Raw genomic sequence first — 25,373 nt, forward strand, 5'->3', positions numbered from 1 at the left:
GAAATGTGGTTTGAGATGCTAATGGAGCTGCAAAAGAAATTGTACTGCAGTTACTGTAGTCAAAGAAGTACAGCCTAAGCCTTGCATGAGCTACTGTATTTGGAAAACTCCAGCACCACCTGGGCTTTGAGCTGTGGGGGAGGAAGCCACAGAGAAAGCAAGCTCTGGTTCTTGCCATATTACCTGCTGCCATGAAGCAATACTTTGAGTGTGCTGACCCTCACTTCAACTTGCATTTAGTAAAGGAACACAGAATCAGGACAACAGCTCCTACCTGGTCCGCCCATCTCTTTCCTGCCCTTCCCCAAAGGAAAGCGGAACACCCTCAGATGGTCAGTCACAGCCCACACCACATGGTCTACTCCTATCCTCCTGAAGAGAGACCCACAGCTACCAGCCTGTTTCTCAGCGTGAGAAGGAATAGTTAACTGGTTGTATTCGCTCTCACCACAGCCAAGCACTTGACTGTAACAAACACCCTTGGCCCTGGCCTACCTGTGTTTGGGTAGAGGCTGTAGATAGTAACACTCGCTCTTATACCAAACTATTCGTGCACCAGCTTCAAAGCTGATTTTCTGCTGCTGACGAGCAAGGCCCTTGCCAGTTTGCTCCATATGCCTGCACTGCTGCAATCCAACAGTCACAGTGAGCACCATGTACCTCTGAACTCGCTAGGGCAGCACACAGCAAAGGCATTTGTGACCACAATTCCCCAGTCCAAAATGTGTGTAAATACAGCACCCAAAGCCCAACACATTGGGATAGCTGTTGCTGCTACATTCTGGAGGGGCTTGGGCAGCTAAAGAAAGAGGATAATGGGCTGAAAGCAGGGGCTAGGAGGGCTCACTGTAGGGAATAACTTGCAGCAGGAAGCTGCTGCCTATGGAGAACAGGAACCCATTGCTAGGTCTGATGGGTTGCCCCAGGACAGGGACATTTGGTCTTAAGGGGGTCATTTTATTGTTTCACTTCTCCAAATGTACAAAAAAAATTAGAAAATAACTGTACCCCCACCCCTCTGAAACCACAAAACAAACCTGGGGAGCCCCACAACAGTGCAGCTAAGAGACGGCAGGAAATTAAACATTACTAGATACAGCAGCTGGGGCTCCTCTGCCCGCATGGCCACTGGCTCTCCACAGCCCAGAACTGGCCCCTATCTGACCAGTGTTTCCCCGATTCATATAGAGCTCCTCCTGACAAGGTGGCAAGCAGGTACTTTACAAATCCTCCTTCACCTTCTTCTTGGATTTCTTGGATTTCTCTTCCTCCTGCAGCACAGGAGTGTTGGTTGCCTCCCGCTTCAGGTAGCTGATGAAGTCACTCACTTCTCTGCCCCCCTGCAGAAAGCAAGTGACAGTCAGGCAGAGCTGTATCCACCATGGACTTCCCCTTTCCTGAAGGGGGGTCAGGTGCCTGGGAGGAGACCCAGGTGACTGCAAGCAGAGTTCCCCCCAGGGCCTACGACACAAAGTACAATGCTCCCAGCAGGTACCATCAGGTGTGTTCCCAGGGTTAACAGGACACAGTGCCACCCCCAACTCCAAAGAGGCTTGAGTATAATTAGAACACCTGGATGCTCTTCACTTCTTTACAAAGCATCAAGAACAGCAAAATATTCACCTCATACTTCTTTGGACTCTGCTTCTTGCCAGCTGGAGCAAAATAGATGGTGGGGAAACTGGAGAGAGAAGAAACACATGAGCTCCTGAGATGCTCTGATTTCTACCAGACCAGCCCCAACTGAAGGGACTCATACCCCACACTTCCGTGGCTTAACATGGCACAGCTTCAGTGGCTCTGAGGCACCAAGTGTGGTCTTCAAGAGCCCAGCTGAGCTCACAGGTTCAAGTTTGCTAGCTGAACTGCTTTTGGAACAGCAAGCCCAGATTTGTTTTCACACTGCCAGGAACAGAATCTCAGCAGATTCCAAAGCAGCAGGACAGACCTCCAGGCAGACCCAGGACACAGAATCCTGGAGAAGCCAGGCAGATTAGTGTATTTTGTTTTCTCCACATCAAGCCATTGCCCAGCAGTCACCTAGCTATTATTGCCTGGCAACCCCCACACCCTTCCCCATGAGGCTCCTTCAGCCCTTCAGTGCTGTGCCCCAAGTCAGACAGAGCAGGACTCATGCACTGACATGCGGTGTCACAGCAGTCAGACCTACCCTCGGACTTCATAGGGAGAAGGCACATCATTGGCTGTAGCGTCCATTTTGGCAATTACAATATTGGGATCTCTGCTGAGCTGTGGGTAGAAAGAACCCATTGGTAATCATTTCCAAAATCCAGGAACCCAGCAGTCAGCATGATCTGGGACAGTGCTGTCAGAGGACCATGCATAGGGAATGCCACTTCACCAACCCCCACTACGTGTGAGATTATCACCATGCAGAAGACCCAAAAAGAAACTTAGGCAGTTGAGGCCAGTCACTGAATCTGGGAATATTCCTGTGCCCTAGCCAGTAACACAGACTAAATATACCAGTGTGGTTGCTACCACAGATCCTGCTGCAAGATATCTGCACTCCGCAAAGAGACCAACATTTGTAGTCCTCAGGAAGGCACAATTATGCCCCATTGTCACAGAGGCTAGAAAGAACCTGCAGGATCATTTAGTGCTGCAAAATTCTAGTTCACATTTGCAAGAATCTCATACTTACCTTCTCCCCCAATTCTTTGTATTTGGGCTCCAGATTCTTGCAGTGGCCGCACCACGGTGCATAAAACTCTATCAGGACATCTTTGTCTTGTGCATTAACAATTTCATCAAAGTTCTCAGCCACCACCACCTGTAAGGGTTGATCACACCAATTAGTTCCTTTGAAGTCAGAGATGAGGCGATGACATGACATGCTCCACAATCCACCCTCCACCCAAGTCTGGGTCTCCCACACCTGCACAGCGAGCAGCAGAACCAAACAGCACTCCTCATCTGCACCATGCAGGTAAAAACCTGCCGTAAGTTACCAGCACGACCTACAAGTGAGGCCTGCATACGGCGTCCTCGCAGGAAGATAAAGCCATTTCTTTTTAATCCCAGCAAGCAATCAGCAGGACTGGCTGAGGCCATCCCCACTGCCCCAAAAACATCTGTGAATCCCATGACTTGCACACCTGTGTAAGGCTCTCATCAAAAAGCTAGGTCATGGAATGCTCTTACTCAGGGCAGAATTGCCTGGGAGGGTGAAAGGCAGGAATTTTACCAGACTTCAATGACGAGATAAACAGGGAGATCCCTAAAATAGTGCAATCACAATCAACAGGAAGACCATACTATGAAGGACTGAGCACAAACCAAGAGGACAAGCCTTTGTATAAGCCCTGGAAATCTGGATGCTGCTGCACTCACAAAGCACATAACTGCTGGGGCCAAGCAGCAGTTAGTATGCTAAGAGAAAAAAAAAAAAAAAATAGAACCCAACTGCAAGCTGCATGTCTCCATCACCTCAGAAAGCTACAGTGGAATAAGGGAGTGAGTAATTCCTCTGTCTGTCAGCACAGAGGCCTCCTGAGCTACCACCATGCCTCACTCCCAGCACTTCACACAGGCACAGGAAGCTGCTGCTGAGAAGTGTCTCTGCAGCCATAAGCAGCACTCACCTTTACAGGGCCATCGTTGCTTTCAGGGACAGGCTCTGATTTCAGGTATTTTTTCAAGTTTCCATCAAAGTAATCTTGCAGGAATCTCTCCAGAGCCTTTCCATCACGGCTGAAAGAAAAGTGATGTTACAGCCACCATCACACACACAGGATGAGAGGGGGAAACTTTCAAGGCTTATTTAAGCTACTTCCACCCACACAACAGATGCCACCTGCATCTCTGACAGCACCAGTCTGAGGCTGGCTTAGTAGACCTCCAGAAGAAGTGCAGCAATGTCCTTAAGGGCTCTGACAGGAGGCTGGATGAACATCCCATTCAAAGTTTTAGGCCTTCCAGCATTCTTCAGGTTTTTTTCAAAATGAAAGGTACAATGAATTCTTCTGCTCTTTATTGCACCCTAATTCCTAATCAGAATGTCAGGATCTTGAATTAAATTCTCTCCCTTTGTATAACAGGAAGGGCTGTAAGCTTTATAGAGACTAGGAAAACACATGAGCAGGAGCCATTTTGACCCAGCAATTGCTTCTTCCAGCTACAACAGCCAGATTTCCTGTTTCCTTGAAGCTAACAAACTACCATCTGGTCAGAGACCTCTAGACCAAAGTCCATCAAACGAGACCCATTACCGTCAAGTTCAAGAACTCACGAGAACTCTTCTTGCATGACATATTTATCTCCTTTGGCAGTTCTGATGGCAACGACGGGGGCCTCACCCACACTGCTGTCCAGACCAAACTCAGAAAGCTCATGGCCAAAGGTTTTTCGACTAGCAACAGCATAAGACAGTTTGTGGCCAGCATCCAAGAACTTCTTTGCAATCATCATAACTCTGAGGGGAAAAAATAAACAAAACCATGAAGTGTTATTTCTTTGAACATTTTCTTCTACATGATGTAACACCCTTGAAGATGGCATACACATTGGACTCGGAATTCAGTGGCACAATGCGCTCTTCAGAGCCAAGTCCTGTACAAATGGTGCTGAGAAGCAGACCAGTGTCTGTGGTGACTGAGGCAAGTGCTGCATTTGCATACTCCACCTGCGTGACCCCAGGGTCTCAGGCACGAAGGGCAGAATTGCACACCAGAGCAGTTGGGTAGTTTGTGGGTAAGGTCTAGGTTCCCAAGGACCCGGGATCCAAGAGCAATCACACAAAATTTCAGAGGATTGCCACCCAAGCTATGGAACTGCAGCAAAGCAGGAACAGTGTGAGGCCAATTTACCCCCACCACTCCCACCTGTTGCGCCAGTAGTTGGATCCCTTGGCATTCTTCTCATAGTCAACGTCATAGTATGCCACCAGCAAGTCCTTGCCCTGGATCAAGTCTTTGTTGTCTTCAGTCATGTGAGGGCAGATGCCAAAGCTGTCAACAAGAGAGGTATTAGCAGAGTCCATGACACCAGAACAGGCTTGACACAGCACACTTGCTTCCCACCCAGGAGTTAAATGCCAGTGATCAATCAGGCCTCAGGAAGAAATGCTTTGCTCATTTCTGCTCAGGTTTTTCTGAGTCAAAGCTCCATCTCCTGCCGCATCAGTGGCTAGAGCTGACCCAGTTAAGGCCAAAGCTAGCACAGCTCTCACAGGTTCAGTTTTTAAACAGAATCATGGTTAGAATATGGAGAGTGCATACCAACAGCCATGTCAGGATTTCAAGAAGGTTCCCCCAAAGGGAAGCAGTGCTGAAACATGCAGCAGAAGTGACGGCAATGAAAAAACAAGCTCTGACAGGGCCAAAGCCAACTGGGGCCAGTTCTGTTGCATTTGTTGGAGAGGAATCACTCACATGTTCTCCTGGATGAATTTCTTGATCTTTCCACTGGTGATTTTCTCTTCTGGATACTTGATAGAGCTCTCCTCAAACTTGTTGGTCAGGCGTGGAGGACGGAATAGGACAATACCTCTGTGGAGAAGCAGGTATTGTGAATTAGTTAAAAGTGTCCCTGCGAGTCCAAGGACAGCAGCCAGATGAGGCAAAAACTCACTCTCCAGTGACAATCCCCACTCGCCATTGATAGCTCAAACAACAGTGTCTAGTTTCTTGATGGCACTAGTGCACTAGGTGTAGCTGTTAGAGCCTTCTCCATGATTCAGAGGCCACAATGAGAAACAAAACTCCCACCATAACAAAGAATACGAAACAAAATGTCTCTGTTGAGATACTTGCCACAGAGGCAGACACAAACACTTCAGAGACCATTTACACCTTTCTATCTCAATTCAAAAGAAACACTACTGTCAGCTGACTAAGAAACCAGACCTTAAGCTGTGCTTAGAAACTGAAACCATTTAAGTGGAATCCATGAATTTGTTCCAAATGACTAAATAATAAGAAATCTTCATATTAAGTAACTTACTCTCCATCTTCCTCGTACTTCTGGACCAGCTGCTCCTCAGTGGTGTGCGCAAAGCGATAGTTATCCCTGAGGCTGTTGGCTGCTTTCATGAACTCCGAATAAGCATCCCCAGATGCATCACCAAAGAAGCCTGCAGCAGAAAGGCAGACTGTGACCTCAAACCAACCCAGCTCTGGACCCTCTGCAGGTCTCAGCATTTTTCTCTACAATGCACTGGATCAATCCTGAATCCAGTCCTTCAGTGTATGTTGAGGTGTTTACTTTTGAAAGCTTTTCTCCCATTTTTGGGGACCTCCTTGCACACCCCCCACCCTTTCCAGCAGCAGAAAAGTTACTCGGGAGAAGCCCAAGTTGGTCATTCAGCCAAGGACAACTATCTCCTGATCACCCAAACATCCACTGGTGATTGTATAACAACTGCCACTTAATAACAGTAAGTTGAGGAATGCTGGTTAATACTCATGTGGTCATAACTACAAGATGGCACCTGATTTGCACCGTCTGCTGTTGCCACATGTAACCACAGACACCCAATGCCAACAGGCCTCAATGGCCTTTGTTGCCATCAGAGCAACAAACGCACCCAAAGCAACCCAAAGGTATCTGTTGTCAGCCAGCCAAGAAAGCAACAACCTTTGGAAAACATATACTATAATGCCAGGGGTGCAAACAAAGCCAGGCAGCCAAGGGAAAAAAAAAAAAAGAAAAAAATTTGGAGGGAATACCCACAGGTCCTCTGGTCCATTCTCCCACTTGAAGCAGGACTAGCCCCAGTCAGACTAGGTTGCTCAGAGCTTTGTTCAACTAAGTTGTGAAAATCTCCCAGGCAGAACATTTTAAAATCCCTCCGGATACATGTTCTAGGGCTTTACTGTTCCCATTAGCGGCAGTGGTTCTCTTCATGTCCATCTGGAATTTCATTTGCTGCAGCCTGTGGAACTGCCTCTGCTCTTTCCACACGAGCTCCCGGAGCCCAGTCATTTCAGGATGCACCACCTCTACTCACCCACGACAGAAGCATCTTTATCGCCAATGAACTTCTCAAACTCAGCCAAAGAACCGAGAGCCACCGAAGCAGGTCCCGCCTGTTTCTTGAGGTGGCTGACAATCCCATCTTGAGAGATAAGTAAAATAATTAAAGGGATCAATACAAGTTCCACAAGACATTTTTAAAGTTTCCTAAACCAGAAATTGTTTCTGCAGAATCCATACATATGTCCCATACGATAAATATATGAACTGAAGGATTGCTCCCATCAGCTGCACACAGGAGCTTTCTAGCATGCTGGAAACTAGATGCTAATGTGGAAACTTTCACCTTTAAAGGAAAATAAACATCCCAAGCTTTGCCAGCACAAAGAGTTCTGGAGAGGGTAAGGGGATGGGGTGTGTATGTGCAGGTGTGAACCTTCTCTGCATCCCTGGCTGTTACATGCTGCCTCCTGCAGCAGCTCAGCAAATCAGATACTGCCAAACAGTTCTTACCTGCTGTTCTGGGCCCGTCATAGGTCCCTGCCTCTTCTCCATCTCGAAAAATCTTTAATGTGGGATATCCACTGACTCCATATTTGTTACAGGTGTTGGAGTTTGCTGTACAATCAACCTAAAGGAAAAGAAACCTTGCTACTGTGACTGAGATCCAGCCCTAACACACTGATGCCAGACAAGGGACTAGGGATACCCATCACACATGCCTGGTACTCAACAGCCCAGACTGAGAATATAATGAGACAGCTGAGAAAATACTTGAAAATAGTTTCAAGTTTGACCAGGCTACACACCACAAAAATACTGGAAAGAATAGTTTCTTACGATCAGTGACATGGAATTTCTCAGCACCTTGTCAGTCCCGAAGTTCATATAACATTTGAAGAAAACAGGCTGACCTGACCAGGAGGCTATGGTGCCAAGAGTCCACGCCACTTCCCGTAAAGGGAGAGAGAGATGCTGATTTTACAAAACTCCATGAGTTTTGTACAGAAAAGAGAGCTCCTAGCCAGCATGCCTCAGTGGGTATGTGCAGCACGGCGCTAGCTCTCAGCCTCATCACACAGCTCCGAGCAGGCCTATTTCCACAGCTGAGGCGAGCCCTCACACACCCTCTGCGCGGCTGCGGCCCTGCAAGGACCAGCTTCCAGATTATTTCAGGGCTCCAAGGCAACAAAGAAACAACGTCCGCCAGGACTGCAGAGCAGGAGCCTGGGGGCTTGCCGACCCCGGGTCCGCCCCAAGGCGGGAGCCCGTGCTCACCTTCACGAGAGGCACGATCCCCTTCAGCCGGGTGGCGGCCGACTCGTACTCCGGCGCCAGGCGCTTGCAGTGTCCGCACCTAGGGGCACGGAAGGGAGTCAAGACCGGCCGAGCGCCCCACCCGGCCCGCCCCCCGCCCCCTGCGGCCCCTCACCAGGGCGCGAAGAACTCCACGAGCACCAGCCCCGGGCGCTCGGCCAGGCCGCTCTCGAAATCGGCATCGCTGAGCTCCACCACGTCGGAAGCGCGCGCGCCGAGGGCGAGCAGCAGGAACAGCAGCAGCGCGGCAGGCAGGGCCGGCTGCGGGGGCCGGGGCGCAGACATGACGGCGAGAGCGGCAGGAGCGGCGGGGCGCGGAGCGGCGGCTGAAGGAGCGCCGGGGCCGCAGCCGGAAGTCCGGCCCCCGCATCCGGATCTGCCGTGTGGCAGCTCCTGATTGGCGGAGCGTCACGGGGCACATGCCAGCGGCGGCGGGGCTGCCGCCGGGCCCGCCCCATGGCCGCCGGTTCTCGGCGCTGCCCGGGCGGCGGCGGCGGGCCGGAGTTTGGGTCTGTCTTCGGTCCTCGGTGCATCCCTTCCACCGAGCTGTGTTGCGCCGATCACAGCGCCTCCCTTTCCCCAGCCGGGACATGGGGCCGTGCGCTGCCGAGTCGGCTGTCGGTGTCCGGGAGCTTTGCTGACCCGCGGGATGGGCATTAACCCCACCGTGTCTGTGTCGCGCAGTGCCGGCGCGGCGGTGACACGTGCCCAGCACGTGCCGCACGACAGCGCTCGGCTTTCTGCGGGCTCGCCTGCTGGATTCACCGCAGCCCCGCATTTTCACCCGCCACCTCTCATGCTCCGCCACCTCTCATGCTCCGGCGCTGCGACAGTCTGGCGTTCCCCTGGCCCGAGCCAAAGCTGGGAGCGGGTCTATACCCCGTAACCCCATCCGTCGGCATTTGCGCTTCTGCTGGGGTCTGCGGTCCGAAGCTCCTTTATCTGTGCTGTCCCTGCCGGGGTGCTCAGCTCGCCGCCAGCTTTGACCGGGCACCGCCTGCTCCCACCTCGCACCACCGTGTCCCGGTCCTGCCAGTGCCTGGGGCTGTCCTCGCACAAAACCCTGATTCTCACTCTCCCAGTGCCACCTCCCTTTGGCAGCGTGCCGGGCAGCTCAGGTGGGCCTTGGGGGACAACCCATAAATTGGGGAAACGTTATCGATATCCCGTTTCCACTTCACAATCCGTTTCCCCTCAGAGCCCACCTGTTCCTGCCCTCGCCTTATCAGGTCCCTACCGCTGACCAATGAGTTTGACCAACTGCTCCGTTTCCCCAGAGCTGATGACTGGGGCCAGCCCTCATCAGCTCACCTCCGGCACGGGGCAGCCGCCCGGGATGCTTCTGGCGTTGTTGTTACCAATATTGAGCCGCATCAGCCTGTCGGCCCCAGGGCTGCGGGGAGAACCCGCATGACGCCCCCGCCTTCACCGTCGCCATTGCGACAAAGCGCGGAGGGGCCGCGGGAGGCGCTGTGCGGCCGCGCGCCCGGCAGGGGGCGCTGCCCACCGCATCCCGAGGCGCGCGGGGCCCGTGGCTCCGGCTGGGAGCGGAGTGGGCTCACCTCCCACAGCTCCCACAGCCCGCGGGCTCGCTTCCCTCACCTCCCACACCTCCCTCACCTCCCACAGCCCGCGGGCTCGCTTCCCTCACCTCCCACAGCCCGCGGGCTGCTTTCCCACTGCCCGCGTGCACACTTCCCTCACCTCCCACTGCCCGCGGGCTCACTTCCTCCTGCCTGCGGGCACACTTCCCTCACTTCTCCCTGCCTGCAGGCTCACTTCCCACTGCCTGCGGGCTCATTTCCCACTGCCTGTGGGCTCACTTCCCACAGCAGTACCTTCATCTGCCGGAGGAGACCTTCCAGAGTGTGCTGCTCAGTGTGGGACCTGAGGCCATGCAGTACTTCCTGGCCCTGCTGCACTACTATTACTCCTGACACCAGCTGGGAGGTGGCTGGGATGGATGGGATGGAGCAGGGGGCGCAGAGCCCATGTGTGGTGATTGTGAAGCCTTATGATGGGGGGAAGTCCAAGTGGTGCCTCTGCAGCAGGACAAGGCACTGGGAGGTCAGTGGGGTGGTGAAGAAGAAGCCTGAGCCATGGCTACATCAGCACATGTTTATGGGGTCTGACCTGACGAATTGTGGGTTACAGGATGCAGCAACATGCTGGGCACAGAGATCACACAAGCTACAGGGGGCCTGGGTCCCACAGCGCTGGCGCTGCTATGGTCCCCCTCAGTGCCGGAACTGCTGCAGCGGTGAGGGGATGCGGATATCCTGCCCCTTCTCCAGCCGCCGCTCACAGTCGATCAGGTAGTTCACGCCGTCGATCACCAGCTGCACCAGTTCCACCTGCACCAGGAGCACAGATGTGGTGACCGAGGGACTGTCCTGGGAGCCACACCACTTGGCTACTCCTGCTGCATGCAGGGTAGGCACTGCCACTCCCAGCACCCACATGCTGGCTCCAGCACATGGCCCTGGGGCTGCATGGGCCCGTCATGCAGATACATTCCAGAACCTCCCTCTCCAGCTCTGTCTGGCACCCACCTCTGACTTCCCCAGACGGTCCAGGTTGGAGATGTCAAAGATGCCGCCTTTGGCTGCGGTGTCCACACCACCCGTCCCACGCTTCTGTAGCCGGAGGTTCTCTAGGATCTTAGGGAAGCGGCTGTCCTGGTGCCCAGAGAAAATGTCAGTGCTCAGCAGGACCAACAAGGGTCAGGGCCCTGTAGCCAAATGCTCCCTAGTGCAGGCCCCTGCTGCTACCCAGAGTCCTCCCCTGAGCAGACCCAGGCTGACACCTGGGACCCACACCTCTCTGGCCAGGACTGCAGGCAGGGCTGGACCCTATGCCTCCTAGGGGACCCTGAGTGTGGTCCAGGGCTGGCTCCCATGTTGTCCTGCATCTGTGTGGCTGAGCTCCCCACAGTCCTAGCCTGGCTCACCACAAAACTGGCCATGGTAATACCTTGCTGAGCAGTGGCAGCTTGATGTGGACACCCGCTCGCAGCCCTGTGCCCAGGTTAGAGGGGCAGGTCAGGATGTAACCCAGCCGCTCATTCCACATGAACTCCCAGCCTCGCTCCTGGATTAGCCGCTCCACCTGAGTTAGAGGCACAAGCAGTTGTTCAGCCCTGGCCAAGGAGCATCCAGCAGAGGAGCAGCACCACAGGAGCCCTGCCTGCTCCTCCTTGGAGCAGGCAGGGCTTGTGTGGTGTTGTTTATGGGGCTGGAACAGCAGAAGCTGTTGGACACTCACCTCCTTTAGGCCCCGGCAGAATCGCTCAAAAACACGCTTCATGTTGCCCCCCTTCTCCATGGAGATGACACGTGTGTGGTCCTCCTCATTGATCCAGATCAAGAAGGTCTTCTGGTGGTTGTGCCTAGGGACAGGGCAGTGTTTGGCTGTGCTGGAAGCTTGCAGAGACCCTTTGCCCACTCAACTGTGCCCCTTCTGCCCCTGCCACCATGGTACCAGTGCTGCCCTTGGTTCCCATGTGCTGACTCCACCAGGGTGGACAGCCAGGAGATGCTCCTGGAGATGGGCCACTGCCCATCCACATGTATCACTGCTGGTGATGGGAGCTGTCTCCAGGGCCTTGGGCACAGCATGGTGCTGACCCAGTCTGGACTGGGGACAGAGCACAGCTCCTGCACCATGCGGGCAGTGGCAGGGGGCTTGTGATGCATGGAGTGTGCACTGGAGGTCTGGGTTAGATGCAGCTGGAGCTGGTAACTGTATGTGCACTGGAGATGTTTTCCATGTAAAGGCACAGCGTCAGCGAGGATGGCATGGGCGGACAAGTGTGCTGGCTGCTGCTCTACAAGAGTGTGGGATGTTGCATGGCTGAGCAAAGATGCTGGGAGGGAGCAGTCAGATGCAACTGTGGCAGGTTAGGTTTGGTGTCACATAGACTGTGCAGAAGCCAGGAGGAGTGCTAGGGATTGCCCAGGGAGCAGAAGGCAATTAGAGGTTTTTGGCAGCCTTAGAGTGCAAGGTGCTGCAGGATGGTGAGAGCAGGCAGGATTGACAGCTAGTACTGGCTCCACAGACCCTCTTGCCAGTACTGTGCTGTGTTTGTCTAGGGAACAGTAGACTGCTGACAGTGATGCACAAGGAGCTCCCAGGTGAGGCCACAGAACCCATGGTGAGCACTGGTTCCATGTGCTAGGGTCTGTGGTGTGGTAAACATGGGAAACGTGGGTGGCAGGGCTGAGACAGATGGAGCAGTACGTCCCCCCCCATTTCTGCCCTGCTGCCCAGTGCCAGGGCAGAACCTCACCAGATCCCTCGGGCGTCAGGCCAGTCCCGAGCCATTCCTGCTGCTGTCAGGAGCGGGGACACCGGCTTGTCAAAGAGGAAGTGGTCCTGGAGGGAGGCAGAGTTCATGGGCTCACTCAGGCTGCATGGCTGGAGCCAGGGCAACCTCACTCGTTTCAGTACTCCCTGTCTCACTGGTCCCACCTGCCATGCAGAAGATTCACCACGGCTCTCCCAGGCAGGGCACCCATGGGCAGGAGCCCCTTGCCTTCCTGGCCTGGGAGGCTGAAGGTTGCTGGTGCTCAGCCCAGCCTGTGCCAGGGGCTGGTGGGGCACCAGCTGAGTGCAACAAGCCTGCCTTCCTCTGGGCATGGGCAGGGGAATGGGGGCAAGAGTCAGAGGTGGCCATGAGCTGCTGGGGCTCAGTTTGGAAAGCTCCTGGCTCCTGAGGGCTGAGCAGCACAGCGCTTTTGGGCTGCCTTGCTAGGGCAGGGCTCCTGGTTGAAGAAGATAGCAGAGCTGTAAAAAGAGGATGCAACTTCCCAGGGAGGCAGTGCCAGGAAAGGGTCCTGCACTGCTTGCACCGGGGGGCTGTTGGGAGCTGCACTGACTCACATCAATGAGCTGCTGTTGCTCGTTCTCAGTCATCTCGCTGAGGCGGTAGTACCGGCCCGCCAGGTCCCCGGTGAGGCCACTCAGTGCATCCACAGCCACTTTCTCCACCTCCCGTCTCTCGGCACGAGTGCAGGCTGGCGGCAGGCTCAGGCCACGGATGCTGCGCCCAGTCCGGACCCGGGACGAGAGCACATAGCGCTCATCAAACTGGCCAAACTTTATCTGGAACAGACAGAAGCCACAGGGTGCTCAGGGGGCAGCCCTGGTGCTGTCAGGGCCCTACCCCCAAGGCCCAAGGAAGGACACCCGCGTCCAGCACCACTGTCCAACTTCTGCACCTTTGTGGCGTCCAGGTCTGTGACGTGCTTCATGGTGCGGGGGTTGTATCCATTGTGCCGCTCCTGAATCACAGGGTCAAACAGGTCCGCAAACACCTGGAAGCAAGTGGGACAATGTGGAGCAGACCCAGGGTTTGATGAAGCCCCTGCCACAAGCCTGGCAGGGCCACACTGCCAGTGTGGGGGGCAGTGTGTCCTGCAGTACAACAGCAATCCACAGGGCAAGTGGAGCAGGAGGCTGCAGGGCTCCAGCAATAGCTGCTCCAAAAGAGCCCTGTGTCCTACAGGAGCACATGGAGACTTTCCAGGGGCCTCTCCAGCTGCTCAAGTTGAGCAAGAGGAGGTGGGTAGTAATGACCTAGGCTGCTGGTTGTACCATGGGTACTAGGACTCCTCTGACTGCTGCAGGCAAGGCTCTGACTGCCACTCACCTCATAGGTCTCTTCATCACCAGCTACAATGCCCACAGTCTTGATGTAGGGATGGCCAGGGTTGTCAACGCCAGTCTGAATGCACTGGTCCAAGGTCCAGCCATTTGGGGTTGCCTTGTCGCAGAGCCTGGCATAGATGGCTGGCGTCAGGTTGCTGGCCATGCAGTTGTTGTGCTTCCGCAGGTCAGGGTACTCAGCGCTGTGGGAGGAGACACCAATGAGTTCTTTGGGGACAGGGGACCCCTGCACTTGTGCCTGTGCTCCACAGAGACTCTTGGTGCAGGTATGGGCAGGGGAGCTCAGGGAGGGGTCAAATACTCTGCTTATCCACAGGAACTGGGAGCAGGGAGGTAGTTACAGGCCTTGCAGGGCAAGGGCAGGGACAGGCCAAGCCCAGGGCTGGCACTGAACCAAGACAAGAGTCCACAGGCAAATCTGGACCAGTCCTTAGGGAGTGGCTCCTTATCAAACTCACAGCCGGGCCCCAAAGTGGGAGAACCTGTCGGGTGAGCAGTGGGGCCATGTGAGCCCATCCCCACACTGAGCTGCCAGGGCAGCTGGGCTGCAGCGTGGGGGTCCCACTCCGCTTGTCCTCCCTGGGGCTGTCCTGATGCCAGCTCAAATGGAAGGGGACTGCTCCTTGTCTGCTGATGCAGTGGGTAGGGGAGGCAGGATATGCTGTCTGCAGGGTCCTGGCTTGCTTGATCCCTGGACCCCTGCACCTCTGCCCCCCGCATGCTGTGGGGCAGGAGATTGGCTGACCCTGATCTGCTGCCAGTGGGAACAACACAGTCCCAGTGCAGTTTATTGTATTAGAGAGATACTTTCCTCTAATCAGCTTAGAGGGAGGCTGTCTCTTGACCTCATTCCCACTTTAGACAGGCTTTGTACTTGTTCTGCACTTACAGGGAAATTGGCAGTGGAGGACCTGCTTGCCTTGGCCAAATCTCTCTTGAGGGTGCCTCCACTCACCTTAGTGGGACGGGTTTGGCCCTTGTCAGCCCAGGAGACCACACTGATGGCTGGAGGGGGGTCCTGCATTCCTGGGGATACCCTTCTGAGAGTGGCCTGCTTTGGGGGTGACAGAGCTTGGAGTGAGGGTGCATGTGGGAGGAAAGGTGCCTGGGCTAGCACAGGTCTGTTTGCTGGGACCAAGTCAGACAACAGCACTAGAAGCAAATCCTGGCACCCCCTGTGCTCAGTTCCTGCTCTTGGGCTGAGTGTGCACACTGGGCATTGGCTCTGCTGCCAGCACCAATCCTGTGCTGCAATGCAGAGCCCTGTGGCTGCCACTGCCTCCTCCCCTATGTCTGCAGGCCAAGGAATGTGGCCCTTCGCCCACAGCTTGGCTACTGCTCCTGGCTTCCTGTGCTGTGCAGAAACAAAGGGAGGGAGGGCTCCCATTGCATCGTGTGGGGAAGGACTAGCACTGCTGCCTGGACCAGCAGGAGGCATTTGCTCCAGACAAGAACTGGTCCCAGGGTTGAGAAGGCTGAGGGCTGCTTTCAACCCACACATAGACCTGTGCCCTGATGAGATGATCCAGCTAAGAGGCTGATGTGGCACACATGGAACACAGCCTGCCCTGGCCTCCCTCACTGCTTCTGCCCCTGTCATCTGCTGGCCACTGTCTCCCCAGGGTGACACACTTGTAAAAAGCATTTACTCATCAGAATGGGACACTTGGACAGGTTCTTCCACTGCTCAAGCATGGTCATGCTGCTGGGCATGCCAGGACCACTTGTGCTTTCTGTGTGACAAAGGATGCCCAGGAGCAATAGGGGTTCCTAAGGAAAGCCAGCTTACTCAGGCAGGAAACTGCTATGGGTTGAAGCATGCTGTCTGCACAGCTGTTTACACCTTCCCTGAGGTGTTCAGCATCCAAACCCCGAGACTCCAAGCTCCTGCCTGCAGGTGCTGTGCCTACTGCAGTGCTGACTGAGCACCTGGTTGGAGTGCACCTGCCCCGAACAGCCCCAGACCACACCCAGCAAATTTGGGCAACCTCTCTCCAGCCTTTCTAGAGTGCCTGAACTCAGATGGATGTTGTCAGGACCAGCTGGGTAATGCTGGGGTGAATCCTGGCACTGTGCTCACTGTGGTGCCACAGAGCTGCTAGGGGAGGCTGTGTCCAGGCTTGCACTGGAGGGCTCTGGCAGTGACACCACACTCCTGCCATATGCTCAGAGTGTCCAGGAGTCCTCTGTCATAGTGTCAAGATGATGCTGCACCTGGGCTGCTTTGACCCCTTGGTTGTGCTCTCCAAGGCCATTTCAGCAGCATCTATTTTTGTTCCCACAAATACTTTGTTTTGTGCCACAGCACCAAATGATATCTTAAAAGTCTTTTCCAACCTCAGTGATTCCATGATTCCAGAGTTCTGTGGTATTGTGGGCTCCTGCCCAGCTGCAGAAGCTGGAAGCGTGGATGTCTGCCAGGAGTGCAACTCAGCACTGGCGCCCACACTGTCCTGTGCTCACCTCAGCCTGCCGTCCTGCCCATGACCTTGGGGTGCAGATGCCCTCTCTGCCTTTGTGCAAGCAGGTGCCTGACCCCAGAGCAGACCCACTCAGCAGCCAGCAGGGATTATTACTCCATTGTCTATTGACTGGGCAGCTTCTCCAGAAGTGACAACCACTTGCACCTCCCCACAGCTCTTCACCTCTAACATGGCAGCCCCCAGTGCCCTTCCTGGAATCACTGGCCTGAGGTGACCAGGCAGTCCTAGCCACACATGGCCTCTGGAGAGGTGTGGGGGTGTGTGGGGTGAGCAGCAGACCCATTGTGGCATGGAACTGGGAGCTGGCAGGCAGCCAAGCACGAGGCTTGCTTACGCAGGGAGGAAGGGGCTTGGGCTTTGGAGAAGCTTTGCAGGGAGCCCTAATATGGTGGCCCAAATATGATGCCATGCCCATCACAGGACCCACCTGGCAGAAGGCACAGGGTCCTCATGTCTCCTCGAGGTGGGAGTGCCCGTGCCCTCCCAGCATGATCATCCATACTCCAGTACCTCTGCAAGGAGGCTGTAGAGTATTGCTCAGACCCTGCTGACAATGTCTCTTGGTTTTTAACTTAAAGACTAGAGGGGAAAAAATCTTCGGGGGAATCAGCTGCAGACTGAGGGATTTACAGCTCACCCCTAGGCTCCATCCAGGTTCTTTTCAAGTGTCAGCACTGTCACAAAACTATTCCAAACTGAACAGAACCCCCCAGGAGGCTCATTTTAGAGCTTCTCAGCCACAGCCTCACCTTGACTTCATCCCCTCCTGATCTGATATCTGTGTCTCTGCAGTTGTTCAGAAAGCTGTAAAACATCCCCTTCTTGGGAGGTAAATAATCAATAACATCCAGCCTTTGTAATTCTATGAGCTCAATCAATTTCTGTCCCTGACTTTCTGTAGCCCAACGCAGCTTGCCGGAGCCCCAGTGCCAACTCCTTACAAGCCCTCCACATGCCCAGGGTTCCCAGTCTGCAATGCAGCACCGCAACACACCGCTCTGACTGTCGGCATTTGGTGCAGGGATGGCAGCAGCTGCCGGTGTTTGGAGCATCAACATGCTGCCTCCTTCCCACCCTGCTCCTTCCCTGTGCACAGTCTCTGCTGGCATTGGGATGGGCAGGAAAACTCAGTCCTTGTTTTCTTGGCCCGCCTCTAAGATGTGCTAAGCCAAGCAGCTGTTGCCAGCATAAGGACTGGCTGGTGGCCGCCACGTCCCTCTCCCCTTCTGGCCTGGCCCTATTCCTGCTCTGCCTAGCTCTTGTGAGACACAGGCAGCCACTGCGTCCAGTCCTGTCTGGCGCCGTGCTGCTCTGTGGTCCTCAGGGCTGGCAGCACAAACACTGGGCAGGACCAGCCTCTGCCATGGCAAGTGATGGCAAGTGGAACCGTGGGAATGTGAGGTGCTTGGCCCTCCTGGTATGGCTGGGCTTCCTAGGGCAGCAAAGAACTGTTTGGACGGGAGTGACGTGAGAGCTTCTGGTCTAGAGCTTGAACCTTAGCATTGTGCTGCAGCTGTGACACTTATCTGGCTTAAGGGATCAGGCGCTGGGCTTGCAAATAAGGCCAGGGCTCTTGCAGAGCCAGCATTACCTCAAAAGCACCCCTAAGCCAGCCTGTGGTCGTGTAAGTGCCCACTTGGCCCAGCTCAACTCTGTGCCCACCTCCCTGAAGTCCTGACTGCACATCTCATTGTCATCCAAAATCCGCCCATTGGGGCTGTTGCTCAGCACCCACAGGCCCCTCCAGCTCTCCCTTTAAAAACAGAGAGAGAAGAGCCAGGACCTGCCAGCAAAGCTTTTCTTTTCAATAGAGGAGTCCCTGTCCCAAAGGCAGGCGTGTGGGAAGGCTGGTACAGCCAGATGAGGTCGGGCCAGGGGCTGCTCTGACACCAGCTCCCACAGTCAGAGATCCTCGGAGTTCTGCCAGCAGGACAAAATGGACCCTTTGCTCCATCCTGTTCCTACCAGGACATTGGCAAAGTCTCCCTGGCTTCTCTTGGGCAGAGCCTGGGCTATGTCCCCACCGGCACTGGCCGTCCCAGCACTGCTGTCTCTCTAACAGCTCCAATCTCTGCCATTCCAGTCATCCCGGGAAGTCCCCCAGGACCCCAGTCCTACTCTCAAGCATTTGTCCCCTCCCGCTCTCGCATGTCCCTGGCTGCAGCGGCTTGTCCTGGTACTCTGGGACCACCCAGGGCAGCTGGCAGCTCCGGGGCTCTGTGCCCGGACCGCAGCGCCCAGAGCCAACCCCCGGACACGGCAATGTGCCCGGGGCGGCCCCCGCAGCCCTCACAGCTCCGGCCAGCGCGGGTCCCGTGAAAACCCCGACGAACCCCGGAGAGCCGGGACTCGCTCTCTCTAGTCCCTGCGGGACCGGACCCGGGTCGCGGCTGTGCCGGTGTCCTTGTGCGCGGGGCCGGCGGGGCCGGCGCCCCGGTCACCAGCAGCCCGAGGCGGGGCGGATCCATCCAACATCCAACACGGCTGAGCCCCTGCGGCCGCTTCGTCCCTCTCGTGGCCCGGGGCCCCGGGCCCGGACGGGCTTAGTTCAGGGCCTCCCGGTCGTTCCCGCCATGGACGAGCAGCGTCCATCGCGCCGCCCCCGTGAGCTGCTCCGGGACCCGCCGCCCAGGCTCGAGCCGGGGGTCGGCCTCCGCGCCCGCCCCCGGTGCCGGTGCCAGTACCGCAGGGATCGTCCCCCGCCCGGCGCCCCCCGCCCGTGCGCCCCGCCGCCCGCGCACATTACCTGGGCGGGTATCGCCGACGCTGGCGGTCGCCCGCGCTGACCGAGTCCCGGGCGAGTAGGAAGCCGGCGGTGAGAGAGCCGGCGCCCACCATGGCCAGGAGGCCGGCGGAGCGGCGAGCGGAGAGAGCGCGGGCGAAGGTGCTGGCCATGTCGGAGCGGCGGAGCAAGCGCGCCGGGGCGGGCAGCGGACGTGAGGGGAATCGGAACGGGAATGGGAACGGGAACGGCGGCGGGGCGCGCGGGGGGCGGGGAGCCGGCGGGGTACGGGGGGGCCTGGCGGCACCGCCACCTGCTCGGCTGCCCCGCCCCGCCCCGCCCCACCGAGGCCGCCGCCGCTTTCAGCACCGCTCGCCGGACAGCGCCGGAGGGGCGGCTGCGCCGAGACGGGCCGGCTCCGCACCGGGACCTACGCTCCGGAGCCCCTCGCCGCGCCCTGGGGCGGGCGGGCGCGGCCGGGTCAAAGTTTGTCCACCAGAAGCCGGGAGCGGCGACCGCAGCTCCTGACGGGGTGCGGTCCGCGATGGGTCCCGGGGTCGGGAACCTGTTTTCGGCGGTCACCAGCCCTCCCGCAGTGCCCACCACACCGACGGGGCCGCACCGGCGGGTCATGAAGTGCGCCGCGTTCGCTACCGCAGACCCCCAAGGGGCGGGAGATGCTGGCGCACAGCTACGCTGCTCTGGCACACGGGAAGTGGCCGCAGGGTACGGAACCGCGCGCCCAGACGGTACGTCTGCTCCGGGCGCTTGTCCCGCCCGGTGCAGTCGCACGTTTGCCGTTCCAGCACGGGCCCGGAGCGAGGCCCGCGCCCACGTGCGCGTCTGGCCGCGCTGCAGGTTCCGCCGCCGCCGCCAGGGGCCGCCATGCCGTGCCCGCGCGCGTCCCGGCCGGCCCGCCTCCTCCGCGCCAATTGGCTGCCTAGGGCCGTCAGCAGGCGGCGATTGGCTGGCGGCAGCGCCCGCAGCGCAGGGTGCGCTCGGAGGCCGCAGGTGAGCGGAGCGAAATGGCGGCGCCTGGCGTGGCGCCCCCTGCTGCCGCCGGAACGGGCAGGGGCGGCCGCGGGGCCCGGCCGGGGCCGGGGCGGGAAGCGAAGCGAAGCCCAAGGCGGGGACGGGTAGGGCGGCCGATCGCGCCGCTGCCGGGCCCTGTTTGTCGGCGGCTGTCGGGGAGCGCCGGGTGGGCGGCAGCGGCGGCGCCACGGCGAGGCGCGGCCCGGTCTCGTGCCGCCCCGCGCCTCGCCTGTGCCCGCCGGGCCCGGGGCCCGGCCTCCCGCGGCGCGGGAGCTCCGCCCGACTCGGGCGCAGCGGCGGGCGAGGCTCGCGCGGGCCGCTCGGGGCCTGTGCGTGCCGGTGCTGCTGGGTGCTGCCCGCTCTCCTGGCAGCGCGGCTCGCCCTTTGCCGGGCTGCCAGAGGTCGCGCCGCTCTCCGGCCCGGTCCTGGCCCTGCCTGCGCCTCTGCCCCGCTCTCCGGGGCCGCTGTCTCTCCCAAGCCTGGCAGGCCGGTGTTGGTGAAGCCGCCACGGTGTACGCGAGGTGGAGCGGCAGCGGCCCCCTGCAGTAAACTCTCAGTGGCAGCGACCGTGTCGGAGGAGTTCCCGGTGCTGAGGTTTTCACGCTTTACAGAGGTCTCAGGAGTCTGATTAAATATTTCGTTACGAGCCATGTAAGACACGGACGGGTCTCGCCACTGTGCGGGGCAGACCGAGGCACTGTCGGGACGCTCCGCTCTGCTCCGCCCTCCGCCTTTGCGGCTCCCTCTGTGTTCGGCCTCCCCGAAAGCGCAGCTTGGATCGACTGAACTTCACTTCAGCTTCCTGGCTGTGAATGCCTTGAATGCCCGTGTTACCAGAACAGAGGGATTTCTCTGCTACACCATGTCCAAATAGTTTTAATTATTAACCCTAGAATAGATGATGTTCCTGTTCTGAATCAATTACGTGCCCGTGACAGGAGCATAGCTTCCACAATTTTAAAATATGGATTTAGCCTTAATGCAAACAGCCCTTGTAACAGTGGAAGTAACTCTCCCTGTGTCACTGGTCATGCAGAGGTGTGTTAGTGGTCATGCATGCAAAGGTACTTCATTGCTCAGGGCCTAAGCTTTCAGGGTTGGGTTTTTTGGACTGGTTGGTTGGTTGTAGGTAGTAGGCAGTTTGGTTGTAGGCAGTTTTTTCAGGTAGTTCTACAAGACATTGCCAGTATAAGTGTTTTTAAATGCCAACTTTGTGTATTTTTAGAAGTCATGGTCCTGCATGTGCTTGACCTGGCTTGGCTCTAAGTTGGATCACGCTTGCTGGCTTTCTGTTTGCCAGGGTAATCCCAAATTCCTGCCACTGACAATATGGTAAGTCATGTTCCTGTCCGTCAGCCTGGCACTACAGAGGCTGCACCTGCATCTGCACCTTTTGCTGTAAAAACCGAAATGAAACAAATCCCTAACATGCAAGTCCACTTTTTGGTTGGTTAATGCCACACTGACTACAAACTTAATACAAGACCTAATCACACCTTCACACCTTAAATGTCTGGTACCTCAGAAGCAGGGCATGAAGAATTTCTTTACTTTGTGAGCAGCCTTATCTGAACAGCACCAGAATGATCTGCTGGGGAACCAGAAAACCGAAAATTTTCTATATGGCTTCTAATCTCTAATACAGGGCAATCTAGGGAGCTGAAATAGTCCCAAGCCATCAGAGGCAAGGTCTATGGCTCAATATAGGGTTGTGTGTCAGCAGATTTGGACTGCTGATTGAGTAATTTTTGGTAACCTTTGGTATGACTGTGCATCAGATCACAGCTTCCCTTCTTGGAAGTGCAGCAGGAAAGTCTTCAGCTGCAGCGGCTGGCATGTACTCCTACTCGTCCTGTATCTGTGATAGGACTACCAAGCCTGGATACTCTGACTCAAAGCCGGAATCATCCTTACCTTTTGTGTGTATATGCCAGAGCCACATTAGTGCTCTTGTCTCCCTTGGATGACACAGTCAGCTACATTAACTCAACACTGATTTTTCTTGCTGTGATTAGTGAGAGCTGAGGCCCATAGCACTCTCACCGACTGTGAACTGGCTGAAATGTGTGGCTTCCACAAGCAGTTGGCTCAGCAGTCAGCAGGGACAGAACCATCAGCATGCTGTAGTTGGTGTGAAAAGTGTGGGCTGTGTGCTGTGCAGGAACCTGTAAGGGTTCCATGGTGGCAATTGCCACCTTGCTGGCATATGAGCCCCATGCCAGTTCAATACTAGAGCTGGCTCAGGTGTGGGGGGCAAACTTCCTGTTGCTGTCCTTAGATACCAGAATAGAACTCCGCTTGCCTGTGTCCATTTAAGAGCAACAGTCTTAGTTTTTAATGCATTAGTTATGCCTGTAGCTAAAGGTTCCGTTTCATCAAGAGTCTGTAGTTGCTTGGTATAAGTCTACGGTAAGGAATCTGCTTTTAAGAAAAACTATAAAAAGGTTCTGGTTAACCCTTCTCCCACACCTGAAATCATAAGGCTTTCCTTATTCACATAATGGGCATGCCTGTGCTATCAGTGGCTGTCATCTTCAGTGAGGCTCTGAGTTTTTACCTGATGTGAGTATGGTGCATCATGGCCTTGAAACAGAGCTACAGAGCAAGGAAGAGGCATTTTCTCTGGGATAGGAGGAGGAGTGTAGAGAAGTTGTTGCTTTCTGCTTTCTTAGGGCAAAGGTTTTCCTGCTGCTTGATCTGTTTTTTTTCCAGGAGGGAGGGGAGAGTAAGGGATTGGAGAAAATAACCCTCCTCCTCCTTTTGTGTGGTTTGCTTCACTTCATTAAATCATCAGCCATCAAGCTGATAGCGTACTTGCTAAGGGCTCATTCTGCAGTGATGTGCTGAGGCGGCAGGACACAGGCATGAAAATGGTTCCTGAGCGTGTTGGGACTGCAACTCTTGTCCTCCTCTGGAGACAGCAGGGCTATGTGGGGTGCACAGTAAATACTTCTACAGCCTGGTCTGCCAGCACTGTTCCTCCCACTAGCAGCAAGCACCGATGGTGAGTATCAGCTCTGACTCGTGCTGACCGAAATTCAGTGCCAGGTCTGTGCTGTGCTTCGAGGATTTTGTGGCGGCAGCAGCACTGGGCTCAGTGCATGGGACTAAGATAGAGATCATTCTTGGTGTGGTGTGTACAAAGCCCAGACTTGCTGTGTCCCCTCTGTGGTTTCTGTGGGGTCACTGTCCGCTCCCCCAGTGGATCCAGCAGTGGATCCTTATGCAGGAGGAATGCTTTTGGTTACTTTGTCATAAGGAAAAGCACAGTGAAAGGCGCCTGCTTGATGTTGTGGGTGGAGCTTAGGTCAAGGGTGAACAGCTGTGTCCTTGGCAGGTACAGGTCAGTTCAATGGTGTGTTCAGACTCTGTCCCCTCTTGAGGCAGGCAGTACTGCTCTTGTAGGTTGCAGTGGAGGACATACTCCTTTCCTGGCGTTTCTAACTCACAGCATATATTCAGCAGCTGGTCAAAGGAAGGTGATTGTTCCACTCTGCACTGGTCACAGCACTAATCCTGTCTAAGTTCAAGAAACCTGGGGACAATGCTCTCAGGCACATGGTGGAGTTCTTGGGATGTCTGTACAGGGCCAGGAGCTGGATTCAAATCTTGATGGATCCCTTCCAACTTGGTGTATTCTCTGATTCTATACCAGCTTGCAAACCCAGACACCCAGTCTTGCAACACAAACTATTGCTGATGCTCCCTCTGTGTCCTCTTTATCTGACACGGAGTTTTCACTTTTTTTTTTGCCTCCCTGCAAACTCCTGCACTTCTCAAACTGTTCTCTCTGTTACTGTAGGTCTTCTTGAGCTGAAAGGATGAAAATTGGCAACTGGAAAATCACTATTACTGACCTGAGCTTTATCCTGACTTCTGGAGTCCCAGTTGATGTTGTTGGGCATATGAGTCTACAAGAGTGTCTCCTGTCCCTGTCCATGATTTAGGCAGCGGTTGGACATGCATCACTGTAAGGGTTACATGATTTCAGTGCTGGTGGTGACACTTTCCCACTGCAAAGGGGTTAATTGCAAAATGGAGCTGCTTATCTAAAATGATCCAGAATTCCAGATCCCCTCCCACCCTGAGAGTGTCTTCCTGTTCCCTCTTTTTGTGCTGGGCAGCACTATCCCTGGGTTCCCTCATGCCAGATCAGTCCCTGCCCTCCCCACCACCATTTGCTTCCATCACGCAGCTGCCCTGGGATCACCCTGCATCTGACCTCTCTGCCTTTTGCACACTGTAATTCCAGAGCGGGATGGTCGGCCAGCAAAGCTGCAATGTCGTCCCTGACGACCTCCAGTGAGGGAGAGAACTCTGCTCCCAGGTTTGTTGTCGGTTCCAGAGATGACGAGACAGAATTTCTGGGATCAAACATGAAGACAGATGAAACTGATTTTTTTGAAGATGATGAAGAGGAGGAGTCGGTAAGGAGGTCCCCGCATTCTGGGCTGGAGCACCTGTCTGGAATTCCTGCGTCTCAGCCAGCTTTTGCGTGGTTACTGCTGGGGTTGCAGGTAGTTGGGACTGCAGGGGACACAGCACCTGGCTGTGTGGCACAGCCGTGGGACACAGCAGTGGCATTTATGACAGGACACATTACGTTATGCTGCTGTACTCACTGCCTCAGGAAATCCAGCTTTTTTGCTTGCAGGTTTGATTTGGGAAAACTAGTGTATTTCTTTGTTCTAGAGCCTTAACCTGACACTCCTGTAAATCTTTCTATTTCACCAGGGAAATTTTTGGGGAAAACTCTGACACCTGTGAAAAGGGCAAAGGTGTCTCTGCAGAGAGAAAACGTTCATTTTTTTCTGTAGCCTCCAGGAACAGGATGCAGAAAAAATGATCTCTAGCTCCTGACTGCTTTTGGCCCCTATTCAGTGTTATATTAAATGCTACTAAACTGATCTCTGTCTTCACCTCTGTCAGCCTCCAGAGCGGCAGATCGTGGTGGGAATCTGTGCCATGACCAAAAAGTCCAAGTCAAAGCCCATGACACAGATTCTGGAACGTCTGTGCAAGTTTGAGTACATCACAGTGGTGATCATGGGGGAAGATGTTATTCTGAACGAACCGGTGGAAAACTGGCCCTCTTGTGACTGCCTGATATCCTTCCACTCCAAAGGTGATGCATCTGTAGCAGTCCTTAGCCTGCTTGAGCTTGTGGTCAAGGAAACTCCTTTCAGCTTTCCCCTCTGTCCTCACCCTCTATTTCA

The 25,373-nt window shown here is 55.4% G+C and overlaps 3 protein-coding genes across 14 annotated transcripts in view; 1 reads left to right on the top strand and 2 right to left on the bottom strand.

Annotated features, from left to right (window-relative positions):
- Nucleotides 1–936: 936 nt before the first annotated feature.
- Nucleotides 937–8,600, bottom strand: PDIA3 (protein disulfide isomerase family A member 3). The gene is made up of 13 exons (XM_021541822.3): nucleotides 8,369–8,600; nucleotides 8,215–8,293; nucleotides 7,450–7,567; nucleotides 6,971–7,078; nucleotides 5,965–6,094; nucleotides 5,394–5,510; nucleotides 4,845–4,970; nucleotides 4,253–4,435; nucleotides 3,606–3,714; nucleotides 2,666–2,794; nucleotides 2,171–2,250; nucleotides 1,624–1,681; nucleotides 937–1,340 (listed from the first exon to the last, which is right to left on the bottom strand). Exons 1-13 carry the CDS (start codon nucleotides 8,536–8,538, stop codon nucleotides 1,221–1,223), a joined length of 1,527 nt encoding a protein of 508 aa, XP_021397497.1. The 5' UTR covers nucleotides 8,539–8,600; the 3' UTR covers nucleotides 937–1,220.
- A 1,757-nt stretch (nucleotides 8,601–10,357) lies between these two features.
- On the bottom strand, nucleotides 10,358–19,442 carry CKMT1A (creatine kinase, mitochondrial 1A). The gene is made up of 9 exons (XM_021541837.4): nucleotides 19,150–19,442; nucleotides 13,904–14,102; nucleotides 13,473–13,568; nucleotides 13,135–13,356; nucleotides 12,542–12,627; nucleotides 11,518–11,641; nucleotides 11,227–11,361; nucleotides 10,806–10,931; nucleotides 10,358–10,607 (listed from the first exon to the last, which is right to left on the bottom strand). Exons 1-9 carry the CDS (start codon nucleotides 19,296–19,298, stop codon nucleotides 10,491–10,493), a joined length of 1,254 nt encoding a protein of 417 aa, XP_021397512.1. The 5' UTR covers nucleotides 19,299–19,442; the 3' UTR covers nucleotides 10,358–10,490.
- Nucleotides 19,443–20,090: 648 nt separating this feature from the next.
- PPIP5K1 (diphosphoinositol pentakisphosphate kinase 1) overlaps nucleotides 20,091–25,373 on the top strand; it is a 44,254-nt gene continuing 38,971 nt past the window's right edge. For 9 of the 12 annotated variants that reach the window (XM_077785982.2, XM_085589112.1, XM_021541833.3 and 6 more), the window contains exons 1-4: nucleotides 20,120–20,136; nucleotides 23,960–24,127; nucleotides 24,410–24,584; nucleotides 25,087–25,282. In XM_077785982.2, coding sequence (XP_077642108.2) covers nucleotides 24,438–24,584; nucleotides 25,087–25,282 — 343 coding nt within the window. In that variant the 5' untranslated portion in view covers nucleotides 20,120–20,136; nucleotides 23,960–24,127; nucleotides 24,410–24,437. Of the gene's footprint in view, nucleotides 20,262–23,959; nucleotides 24,128–24,409; nucleotides 24,585–25,086; nucleotides 25,283–25,373 lie in introns of all 12 variants that reach the window. The other 3 variants (XM_021541831.3, XM_021541834.3, XM_085589116.1) reach the window with 3 other exon arrangements.

This window comes from Lonchura striata, chromosome 10 (genome assembly GCF_050655825.1).
Source record: "Lonchura striata isolate lonStrDom1 chromosome 10, ASM5065582v1, whole genome shotgun sequence".
NCBI classification, from domain to species: Eukaryota; Metazoa; Chordata; class Aves; order Passeriformes; family Estrildidae; genus Lonchura; species Lonchura striata.